This window comes from Acipenser ruthenus, chromosome 5 (assembly GCF_902713425.1).
Source record: "Acipenser ruthenus chromosome 5, fAciRut3.2 maternal haplotype, whole genome shotgun sequence".
In the NCBI taxonomy this organism is placed as follows: Eukaryota; Metazoa; Chordata; class Actinopteri; order Acipenseriformes; family Acipenseridae; genus Acipenser; species Acipenser ruthenus.
The window spans coordinates 63,455,319-63,468,135 of record NC_081193.1 but is presented as its reverse complement, the minus strand read 5'-3'; the positions used below and the strand labels follow the sequence as shown (position 1 = coordinate 63,468,135).

Below are 12,817 nucleotides of genomic sequence, written 5' to 3'. Positions count from 1 at the left end.
TGAGTATAAGCAATCTATTAACATGTCATTAATTATGCTAATAACAATTATAGAATATGAATAGAAATAATACAACTCTTATTACACACTTTTGAATGGTTTTTTGTGCTATTGTTTATAATTGCTAATAACAGATCTGTCTTTTCAGGTCTGTTAGTCTTTCTATGCCTGTGTGTCTGTATGTCTGTCTGTCTGTCTGTCTGTCTGTCTTTATATGTGTGTCTCACCAATTGTATGGGGCTGCTTTGTTTTTGCATTACAGTTATTATACACTTTTGCCATTGTTTTGTATTTGCTATTGTTTATAAATGATACCTAAACTAAAGTGTTACCAACAGTTGTGTATGACCTGCAGCAGCAGCTGTAGATATTCTGTATGTGTATTGTTTGAAACTGATGCAACTCAGTACTTCAGTGACACCTATTGGCATAAAAACCTGACATAATGCACAACCCTACTAGAAGACATGGAATTTACCAATACTTATATTTAACTAACTAACTGCATGCAATATGCAAACAAAAAACATTGGGGTAATGGTCATTAAGATAGTGTATCTTAGCAGTACTTAGAAGTTAAAATACAAATGTGTTTAGGTGGCAACAGATCACCAAATTAATTACAACATTTGTTTAAACAAGTACAAAAAAACGAGTCGCATGTATTGTTTAAGTGGAAACTGGTGTGCTTTTAACTGTTTCAAGGATACCCACTATCATTCCCCTTGTGAAGTCACTGAGGTCCTTCTGCTTTCCAGTAATTGTTGCGGAAATCTGAAACTGCTTTTTTTAGGACATGTCACGTGACCACATACATGTTCAAACATTGCAGTCTAGGGCATTTTGTAATTTTACTTTTTGGGCCAGTCAGTATAATTATACTGAGATTGAATGTGAAGTTGTGCTCTGATTTGAAAACAAAGTTGTCATTTAAGAAAGCAAGCCTGGATAAACAAAAATGTTCTATATATTTCTGTATAATTTATTATTTTTTGTTTATGTGTTCTGATTTTTAGGTGTTTGGCATAGAAGAGAGTCAGGACCATTCTAGGCCAGTTGTACCTGAACAACAAAAGGGAACCATCAAAGACTGGGCCTCTTCAAGAACGGTGGAGATGAGAAAAAGTCCGTTTGGAACTGCTGCGTTCATTGACTCAGAGGTAAGGTTAATTAAAAGCTTCTAAGGTACAATTATAATTTGAATAAAGGCACATTTTTCACATTATTAATTGCCTTGTATTGTTGTACAAAGATCACAACACACTTCCCATTGCTCTTTACCTGCTTTTGAATGTGTATTAATAAAATAATTAAGACTAAACCTATTCTGTGTTATCATGGGTAGTGAAGAAAATATATCCTGGAAATCTGCATGATTTATTTTTATTGTCTTTATTTTTGTGTGTTCTCGATCATTCCCTATTATTTTTGCTTCAATCTTTTTTGACCATGCTTACTAACAATTCCAGCAAAAAGCTATTAGTTAATAAACACACCCCTTGTGGTTATTTTTCAAACCTGAATTAAAAAATGTGTAAATGGTAAACAACAAACAATTCTTATTCAGAATGCTTGGTATTTTGCAATAGAAACACAGTTGTAGACATGGAAACCTAGTGATTGTCCATGAGTGGCTCATAGACCAGGTCTTTATTTAATCCAGCCCCTCTACATACCAGAATTCTGTGTATTCCGGCATGATTTTTGGGTCCTGACCAAATCCCTGATGAAATGAATGGTGTGATACCCTCTACAACCCGGAACCTGTCTATTCTGGAAACCAGCATGATTTTTAAGTCTGTAAATCATTTCAGACATTTGGAAAATAAATGATACCTGTTTTAAAAGTAACCCATTGAAAACCTGACTGCCAGTAGAAAGCACCTGAAAGCACCAGCATGCAGGTACTACAGTACAAGCAAGTGAACATCTTTCTGTGAGAATGGTTTGGTTTAAACAGGCTCGGCCTAATAACAGGTAAAGATTTTGCTGAGGCATTGTTATGTTTATTATACTCTGTATAATAAACACAACGCGCTGGAGAGCAGCATTCAGCACTTATCCAAACAGCTGTTCCTTCAGTCATTCAACACCATTGACCCTCTCTACAAGCTGCACGAAGAGCTCAATCTGAATTATACAATAGTCATTTTTGTAGCTCTAAACCAGGAATAACTTTGTTATACATCCTTTTTAGTGTTGTTTTTTTTTCAAAAGTAAATAGACATCCATGTTATGACATGATATTGATACAAATGTAATGTCAATAAATTTACTTTGTGCAACAGTTTTTCAGTCAATGGAGCTTTGACATGACTTGAGTACAGAATTATAGACACTGTAATGGTCTTGCAATCATGTTTGAAACAGAAATCAGTGATTCATAGACCTAAGAGTCTAGCACTTCCAACTCAGCTAATTGGTTTCCAGATGCAATCTTTTTTTTGTCATCTTTGGAGATTAGTTCAGTCTGCAGCAGTAGTTGTTCCCAGGGACGTTGTTATCTGGATGACTCAAGGCATTATGAATGTTGAAGGTTTTGCCCACAGGTTACACAGGGAATCCGACACTGATAAGGAATCTGAAAGCAAGATCTGACTGTTTTATCTAGATAAACTAGTGGTGAATGGACAGTGCTGATACTATTTGTGCTTTGATCTTCAACCCTGAAGGAAGACCAAAATATTTAAGGGAGTAATTCAGTCCCTAGCTTTTTCTTACCAGTCTGATTGTAATCAGACCATTTTTAAAAAGTACGATATAAGAGAACACAGCTGTTTTGCTGTATCTGTATCGCAGATGAAATTTAGTAGATGAATTTAGTAGTAGAAATAATGGCATTGTTAAAAAAAAATAGGGGATAGAAGAGGTTGGTATTTTGGTTGTTTTTTTTATTATTGTATTTTTGCCAACTACCAGGAACAGTATGCCCTGTTAAACGATTGCCTCAAAGTTTTACACCACCATCCTGACCTCAGCACCCATTGCCATTCAGTGTGATGGTTTTGGTATGTGGACTAATGTCTACTGAGGTAATGGCTGAGCCCACAAAATAAGTGTCACTCAGAGATGAAAGGCATAATGCTTAAATATTGAATTTGGATCATTATCTAGCTGTGAGTCTGTTGGGATAGGTCTCTACCAACTTTGCACACCTAGATTTGGCAACATTTGACCATTCTTCTTTACAAAACTGTTCAAGCTCTGTCAGGTTCCTTGGGGAGCGTTGATGGACAGCAATCTTCAAGTCATGCCACAAATTTTCAATTGGATTTAGGTCGGGGTTCTGACTGGGCCACTCAAGGACATTTACCTTTTTGTTCCTTAGCCACTCCAGTGTAGCTTTGGCTGTGTGCTGTGGGTCATTATCATGCTGAAAGGTGAACTTCCGTCCCAGTTTCAGCTTTCTTACAGAGGGCAGCAGGTTTTCCTCAAGTACTTATTTGTACTTTGCTCCATTCATTTCCCTTCTATCCTGACAAGTGCCCCAGTCCCTGCCAATGAGAAACATCCCCATAACGTGATGCTGCCACCACCATGCTTCACAGTAGGAATGGTGTTCTTTGGGTGATGCGCTGTGTTGGGTTTGCACCAAACATAACGCTTTATATTTAGGTCAAAAAGTAACATTTTAGTTTCGTCAGACCACAAAACATTTTGCCACATGGCTACAGAATCTCCTGAGTGTGAGTGTTTTTTTGCATACTTCAAATGGGATTCAAGGTTGGCTTTCTTGAGTAATGGCTTCCTTCTTGCCACCCTACCATACAGGCCAGATTTGTGGAGTGCTTGGGATATTGTTGTCCTATGCACACTTTAACCAGTCTTGGCCATAAAAGCCTGTAGCTCTTGCAAAGTTGCCATTGGCCTCTTGGTAGCCTCCGTGATCAGTCTACTTCTTGCTCGGTCATCCAGTTTGGAGGGACGGCCTGATCTAGGCAGGATCTTGGTGGTGCCATACACCTTCCACTTCTTAATAATCATCTTGACCGTCTTGACCAAAGGGATATTCAAGGCCTTTTTAAATGTTTTATTATATCCATCCCCTGATCTGTGCCATTCAACAACTTTGTCCCGGAGTTCTTTTGAAAGCGCCTTGGTGCTCATGGTTGAGTCTTTGCTTTGAACCTACAGGAACTGCTGAATTTATCCTGAAATCATAGGAATCACTACAATTTAACACAGGTGGAGGCCACTTAACTTGGTGTGTGATTTTGAAGGCGATTGGTTACACCTGAGCTAATTTAGGATTGCTATTACAATGGGGGTGGACACATATCCAACCAAGCTATTTCAGTTTTTATTTTTAATTAGTTTTCTACAAATTTCTAGAATATTTTTTTCACTTGGAAGTTGTGGGGTAGGATGTGCAGATAAATGAAAAAAAAACTATTTTAATTCTAGGCTATAAGGCAACAAAAGGTGAACATTTTGAAAGCGGGTGTAGACTTTCTATAGGCAATGCCATTTCATTTATATATATATATATATATATATATATATATATTGTAACACAGCAGGGAGGGGGTTAAAGCCTCCATGAGTGGAAAACATGTGTGGAATGCACATTTGTTTAGTTTAATTGTTTTGGTTTATTGTTTCATTGATTTGTTAATTGTTTTATTATTAATTATCCCCTGCACCTGGTAGCTATTGTTAAATTAAAACCAGGTGCAGGGTATTTAAGAGAGGCAGCTAGTCTGCTCAAGGCTGCTGAGGAGAAGGAGGCAGAAAGGTGTGCTCTGCTTCCTGGCAGTCATGAGCGAAAAAGTAAGTGCTGTATAAAACCAGTGTGTTTTGTAAGGACGGGGAAACAGCGTAGCTGTCCCGTGTTAGCCAGGGTGTTCCTGTGTGTTAGTTAGTGCTCGTACAGAGCTAGGTGTTTATTTTGTGTGTTTTGTTTGATTTTTGTGTTGATTAAAAATAGCGCACCAGCGCTTAAAATCCATTTCTGTGTGCCGGGTCTATTTTTAAAGGGGCAACGAACCCAAGCGAGGGTGAACGTTTTACAATATATATATATATATATATATATATATATATATATACACACTGTGTGTGTGTGTGTGTGTGTGTGTGTGTATATATATATATATATATATATATATATATATATATATATATATATATATATATATATATATATATATATATATATATATATGAAATGGCATTGGAACCTAATTTCTGTGTAGCAGTGTCTTAACACTTTCAAGGATGTCCGTGAGCACAAGTCTTACACATTCCTAGTACACCCACCATTGCCTGCATCCTTTTGGTCTTGTTGTCTCAACAGACACAGCAGTTCAGAGACTTTTTTTCCGTTATCAGGAGTCACAGGCATTCTCGATTTCTACAATAGTTTTGGCATTTAAAGAGATAAAGTCATTAATCTTATCTCCCCCTTTTGTCTGCCTTGGAGAGCTGCTAGTTCTGAATTTACAGCTATGGCCATAGTTTACTGTACTGTCTTTACTTTTCTTTCTACCTAGATGAAGAAGGGCTTTTGTCTGAAATCAATTATTTTTTAATCATTTAAACCTTGTGTACACGCAAAAAAAATCTTTAATTTTGTTTCATTTTTGTACACTGCAGTTATACCTCATTTCAAAGCTACAGTGCCTTGCGAAAGTATTCGACCCCCTTGAACTTTGCGACCTTTTGCCACATTTCAGGCTTCAAACATAAAGATATGAAACTGTAATTTTTTGTGAAGAATCAACAACAAGTGGGACACAATCATGAAGTGGAACGAAATTTATTGGATATTTCAAACTTTTTTAACAAATAAAAAACTGAAAAATTGAGCGTGCAAAATTATTCAGCCCCCTTAAGTTAATACTTTGTAGCGCCACCTTTTGCTGCGATTACAGCTGTAAGTCGCTTGGGGTATGTCTCTATCAGTTTTGCACATCGAGAGACTGAAATTTTTGCCCATTCCTCCTTGCAAAACAGCTCGAGCTCAGTGAGGTTGGATGGAGAGCATTTGTGAACAGCAGTTTTCAGTTCTTTCCACAGATTCTCGATTGGATTCAGGTCTGGACTTTGACTTGGCCATTCTAACACCTGGATATGTTTATTTGTGAACCATTCCATTGTAGATTTTGCTTTATGTTTTGGATCATTGTCTTGTTGGAAGACAAATCTCCGTCCCAGTCTCAGGTCTTTTGCAGACTCCATCAGGTTTTCTTCCAGAATGGTCCTGTATTTGGCTCCATCCATCTTCCCTGTCCCTGCTGAAGAAAAGCAGGCCCAAACCATGATGCTGCCACCACCATGTTTGACAGTGGGGGTGGTGTGTTCAGGGTGATGAGCTGTGTTGCTTTTACGCCAAACATAACGTTTTGCATTGTTGCCAAAAAGTTCGATTTTGGTTTCATCTGACCAGAGCACCTTCTTCCACATGTTTGGTGTGTCTCCCAGGTGGCTTGTGGCAAACTGTAAACGACACTTTTTATGGATATCTTTAAGAAATGGCTTTCTTCTTGCCACTCTTCCATAAAGGCCAGATTTGTGCAGTATACGACTGATTGTTGTCCTATGGACAGAGTCTCCCACCTCAGCTGTAGATCTCTGCAGTTCATCCAGAGTGATCATGGGCCTCTTGGCTGCATCTCTGATCAGTCTTCTCCTTGTATGAGCTGAAAGTTTAGAGGGACGGCCAGGTCTTGGTAGATTTGCAGTGGTCTGATACTCCTTCCATTTCAATATTATCGCTTGCACAGTGCTCCTTGGGATGTTTAAAGCTTGGGAAATCTTTTTGTATCCAAATCCGGCTTTAAACTTCTCCACAACAGTATCTCGGACCTGCCTGGTGTGTTCCTTGTTCTTCATGATGCTCTCTGCGCTTTAAACGGACCTCTGAGACTATCACAGTGCAGGTGCATTTATACGGAGACTTGATTACACACAGGTGGATTCTATTTATCATCATTAGTCATTTAGGTCAACATTGGATCATTCAGAGATCCTCACTGAACTTCTGGAGAGAGTTTGCTGCACTGAAAGTAAAGGGGCTGAATAATTTTGCACGCCCAATTTTTCAGTTTTTTATTTGTTAAAAACGTTTGAAATATCCAATGAATTTCGTTCCACTTCATGATTGTGTCCCACTTGTTGTTGATTCTTCACAAAAAATTACAGTTTCATATCTTTATGTTTGAAGCCTGAAATGTGGCAAAAGGTCGCAAAGTTCAAGGGGGCCGAATACTTTCGCAAGGCACTGTATATAACTGCAACTGTCAACAGAAGACAGAAAAGAGTAAACGAGGCACAGATGTATAAAATAGAAGAAAACAAAGGTTAAAAAAAACTACAATATGGGTTGTTAATGTATTTAAATACTGGCTTAAAGAAAAGAATATGGACATTCATTTTAAGGAACCTCATCTGCATTCTGGGGGAATTTTATGCCAGTGCAAGAATTTCAACTAGTAACCAGTATAATTCAGTCTGGACTAAATTAAAAAAAATTTAACGGTGAGTTTAAGTTTATTTATTTATATAGTGCCTTTCATACTGCAGTATCTCAAATCACTTTACAAGTCAATAAAAACAAAAGTTACAATAAAAGGTATTAAAACAATTTAAAAAAATGAACATGAAAAGTTATAGTAAAATAATCAAAACAACATAAAGAACATAAACATTAGTAGAAAAATAAAGAGAGGAAGAAAAATTGGTACACAATGCTAGTCTAAAGTGGAAGGTTTTAATTTGGGTCTGGTTTGATCTTCAGCTTAAACTGGCACAACGTAGGCGTGAGTGTCCACCAACTGACAAAAATCTTTTGAGATCCGAAAAGGATGAAAACAGACTTGAATATGCGTGATTCACATATAAACAAGGACAAAAAACATTAAAATGGCTTATCTTGAGGTTGTCCAGTGGAGCTGCCTCCTTCCTCAGTTTCATTTGAAACCATCCAAATCATCAGCTTGTGCTCAGCCCTCTACTTTTGACTTTCAATGCAGAACGTTACAATAAATGGAAATGTGCAGTTTGTTTTTAACATGTGAAACTTAAAATGAATTCTTGAATACCAATGAAAGTCCTTTGGGACTATATAAGTGTGTTAATTTTTTTTTTCTTCACCCAAATGACAATTAAACTTTGAAATATCTGTTTTATAAGCGGTACAAACCATGAAATATATGCACGCCTAGGTGGTTCTCAAATGATCCCTTATTTCAGCCTATGACCTTGTGCCTCACAACATACGTAAGATATGCCTCACAGCTCACCCTGTCATGGATTATTGCTTACTTAACACATTTCCTTTTTTTATCATACTGTCTCTACTTACATATCATTGTAAAATAGCGTTTCTGCATGGTTTCTCTCTATCTTTCTTCCTTATTTTTTTTTTTACAAATACAAAAAGCTTAATAGCACAGAAGTATAGCATTCATTTTGTGTAAAAGCTGTTCACCAGAGGAGGGTGCCATTGCTTCTAAAATGTTGAGCTGAAGAAACCTATTTTGTCAAACTGCAGAGAGGAATTTTGTATAGAATATGCATACAAACTGGAATCAATTACCCATCATGCTCCCTTCCATTATGAGGATAATCAAGGTATAATAAATGATAAAATAAACATTTTAATACAAACAATGGTGACATAATCAACCTAGCAGTTTCCAAGAAGATGGAACAATCAGTACTTACATTACATGTTTGATCTGTGTTTAATGTTTAAAATTATGATTGAGCATTACAATTCTTTGGAAATGTAAATACTTCTTATGTTAATCTCTTGTAAAAAAGTGGTGGTCTCCTTTATTGCCTTTTAATGTGTTTTTTGTTCTTGTTTAATAACTTTGAGCACATTTGTAGTAACAGTAGTGTGAAAAATAGTAGTTAGTTCAGCGAACAAGCTGTTTGGCAGCTTCTGAGTTAATATGTTAATGTAGGTAGGGCTATGAAATATTGATCTGTTGATGCTTTTCTCTCCAGACTCTTCCCGAAGGCCCTGTTTCAGTTGGCAGTCCTCGGTGGGTGTCTCAGTGGGCAAGCTTAGCTGCCAATCACTCAGGGCATGAACCTGATGAATTGAGATCAGAATCACCATATTTTGGTGCTCAAGAGAAAGGTACGTACAATAATCCTTTTACATCAAATGAATTTAAAATAAACAGTATGACACTGTGACTTCGCCTTTGTCTATGCTTTTGTATTTCGCACTATTCATTCTTGTTATCATGTACCTAAAAGCTTAGATTATTTTAGCTTTTCTTTTTAATAGCTGATAAATACCAAGACAGTTGTAGGTGAGAGTGAGGAAAAGACCTAACATTTTCAATGACACATAGAAGAACACTAAAGAACGTTGCTACCATTGTGCAGCACCTTCTTCCTCTATTGCGATTCTTACTATCATCAATATCCTCAGAAGTGCAGTACAGAACCATTTTCTTCTTAATCTCCATCACTTCAAAATAGAGCAGGTCCATTGTACTGAATTACATATGAAATGTTGCAAGATTCCACTGTACCAAAGACGTCAAAACGTTTTCTTATAATGTAGCTAGGCTCTTTTTTTTTTTTTTTTTTAATTATTTGCTGCTATTTTTAGCAGTGTAAGGGTTGCACTTGGTGGCTACAGATAAATATATTAATTTGGTGCTGTGCTTTTGTACTTCAGAAGCAGATGTCAGTGAGTCAGGAATCTCTGTGCAAAGCATAACCTCTGCCACCTCCACATCCAGCCATGGTGAACGAAAGAGAAGGACTCTTCCTCAGCTCCCGACAGAGGACAAAGTTACAGCAAAGGCAGTAAAAGGTACAACATCCTTGGGCCTGAGATCCGAGATCGGAGAGAAACAGGACACAGAACCCCAGGAGAAAGAGACATCAAGCCGCCTGTCCCACAAAGGAAGAGAGGCAGATAGGACCAGCAGGACTGCCCACAAGGCCCCCAGTGAAAGCCAGATTGTCTTTCCACCTTCTCAACAGAAGGAGAAGTCCGACAGTGCCAAGGGAACATCGGTAGTCAAGCAAGCCCGGGTTAAAATTCAACAGCAGGAACAAAAGAGCAGCCAGTCCCAGCGGGCCTCATCCAAACTGGCTCCTGGCACCAAGCCCCCTGTGAGTGCTGAGAAAAGCAGAGAGGTGTCCTCAAAGCATGGGAATTCAGTTCAGAAAACAGGCGCCGACACGGATCACAACGAGGAAGACAGGAGGAGGAGGTCAGATAGCCCAAGGAGCCAGGTTTCTAAAGTAAGTGAGAGTGAAAAGGAATCTGGTAAGCCTTTAGTTAGACAAGGCAGCTTCACCATTGAGAAACCCAGCACTAATGTCCCCTTGGAGCTCATCCCCAGAATCAATAAACAGATGGCGTCTCCCCTCACTCAGGGACGAGAGAGGAGTGACTCTGTAGGCACCGATTCCAGCATGGACACCACAGTGCTTCTAAAGGACACAGAGGCTGTGATGGCTTTCCTTGAGGCCAAACTGAAAGAGGAAAACAAGTTAGATGACGGGACAGACACACCCAGTTACCACTTGGACAATTCCATCTCTCCAGAGTCAGACGTGGACACGGCTAGCACCATCAGTCTGGTGACGGGGGACACGGAGCGCAAGTCTGCCCAGAAGCGGCGGACACTGAGCAGCCTCTATAAGGAGAAGAGCACCGTCAAATCCCCTTCTCTGGACCATTCCAAGAATGCTGCCAGTGCTCGGGAGAGGCTGGAGAAGAGAACCAAAAGCCGGACCACGGACAGCCGAACTGAAGCACGTAGGTCCGTTCAAGCCAGTGCCCGTGCCAGACAACCATCCCTGGACCTGACAGATGATGACCAAACCTTCAGTTTACCTCACTTCACGATCTTGGACATACTGTCTTCTGATCAAGAGACTTACTCCGGCCGTTCACATGGCAGAGCCCAGTTCACATCCACAGATGAGCTCTTGCATTCTAAACTGGAAGCCAGCAAGACTGCCAAAACCAAGACGCTGCAGGCCTCCTCCACAGGTCCTTGCAAGCCGGCCACTTTACCCAGACCAAGACCTACCCGTGCATCTCTCTTGCGTAAGGCACGCCTTGGGGAAACCTCAGATAATGAATTAACGGACGCTGATAAAGTATCAGTGGCCTCAGAGGTGTCAACCACCAGCTCGACATCCAAGCCTCCCTCAGGACGGAAGACCCCTTCTAGGATAGACATGTTGGCCCAGCCAAGGAGAATCAGGCTGGGCTCACTTTCTGCACGGAGCGACTCAGAAGCCACTGTCAATCGCAGCAGTGCCAGCTCTCGCACACCCGACTCAGCCTTCAGAAGTGGCCTGAGGCCATCTTCTGCCACAGATGGCAAGATCGTTCCCAGGATGAGAGCTAACAGTGTCTCCAAACTGCCCGACATCAAGTCCAAAATCTCTTTCTCCACTCACAGCTCTCCTTCGGGTAAGATTTTATTTTTTTTAGATAACGACCTTGCAATTTTGTTGGCCCTTAATTTTTGAAAATATTTCCTTGAAAGCATTTTGACAACATTTCTGTCTACAGTACATTTAGTTGAAATGTCTGTCCATTAGAAAGTGCATTCGTAGACGTTACACTTTTTGATAAAACTTCATAGCCAGTGTGCTTATGTAAAATTAAGTTATTTATTTATTTATTTATTTATTTATTTATTTATTTTCTTTACTACATAGCATGACCAACAAGTATTTGTTACACTCCTGCTGGTTGGTGGTCCTTGGGGTTGGGGAATCTGTTGCCTTTTTTACCCCACTCAGACTGCTTACTAAATATATCAGTATCCCTGAGTAGATAATTGTCAGCTCTGTTAATAAATTCACATGATTTTAATGCGCAAGATATCTCACAGGAGCATTGGAACCTAAAATGGTATCTATTTTCTAGGAGTAACGAACAGCTGGGCCTGGGACCTTTCAATTCCTCCATTTAGAGCCCTATTTAACTTAATGCAGTGCAGTGCACTCCAAATCTATTTACTACCATTGCAGAATATGTGGCATAATTAATTTTTGTTTTACCAATAAAACTGGTTTCTACAATGATAACTGCTGAGACTGGCACAACATTCAACGTTATACCTGTCTTGTCAGTTGCTATTGCAAAAACTCGAGGTAACATTTAAAAAAAATAACCCACCTAATAAATAGCGTTTGACATGCCACCCACTGTACGGTTAATGATTATTACTGTACCGTGTTCCTTTTGGGAAATATTACAATGATTCAGATGTAGATTACAATGATTAAGATACTTCAGATACCTCTTAAGAGTTTCAGGCAAAGCTACTGGAGAGGGCTGTTTTCTAGGTGTTTTCCAAGCTAATGACTTTGAAAAGGTATTTTTCCCCTTCAATGAAAATGTCCACTTCATAATAAGGTTGCTTGTTAAAAAGGCTGCTTGTTCTGTACAGTGAAATCCCAGCCTACTCCAGATACTGAGGCTGCTGTAGAAGATCTAATGGGTACAGTACCGAATCAAATGGCTCCGTCTATTGACACTGTGTGGTTATTCTGTTTTGGTGTTTTGTGTGTTCCATAACCTCATTTGAAGCTGTTCAGTGATGACTTGTCTCTTCCAAACTATTGATTTGACTGAAAACAAAAATGCAAATGTTACAAGTTGCAGTCTTTTTTTTTTTCTTCATTCTGAGATATTGGGTATACCTTTCAGTAAGTACCCTCCACTGTTTTTCACAGTGTATTCTGAAAAATAGGTTTATTCGATTAATGATGAATCAATTTAAATATACATATATTTAGATTCCTTAACATTTCCTGCATAATGCTTCATTCAGGCTTAGCAGTAGAAGTTTGGTATTAATTAATAAAGACATAG

At 38.9% G+C, this 12,817-nt stretch overlaps 1 protein-coding gene across 9 annotated transcripts in view; it reads left to right on the top strand.

Moving 5' to 3' along the window:
• The window catches only part of LOC117402941 (centrosomal protein of 170 kDa-like), a 118,682-nt gene that overhangs the window by 77,176 nt on the left and 28,689 nt on the right, over positions 1–12,817 (top strand). For 5 of the 9 annotated variants that reach the window (XM_059024368.1, XM_059024362.1, XM_059024366.1 and 2 more), the window contains exons 10-13: positions 1,017–1,160; positions 8,956–9,091; positions 9,644–11,404; positions 12,393–12,443. In XM_059024368.1, the coding sequence (XP_058880351.1) occupies positions 1,017–1,160; positions 8,956–9,091; positions 9,644–11,404; positions 12,393–12,443 (2,092 nt within the window). The remainder of the gene's footprint in view (positions 1–1,016; positions 1,161–8,955; positions 9,092–9,643; positions 11,405–12,392; positions 12,444–12,817) is intronic. The other 4 variants (XM_059024370.1, XM_059024367.1, XM_059024365.1 and 1 more) reach the window with 1 other exon arrangement.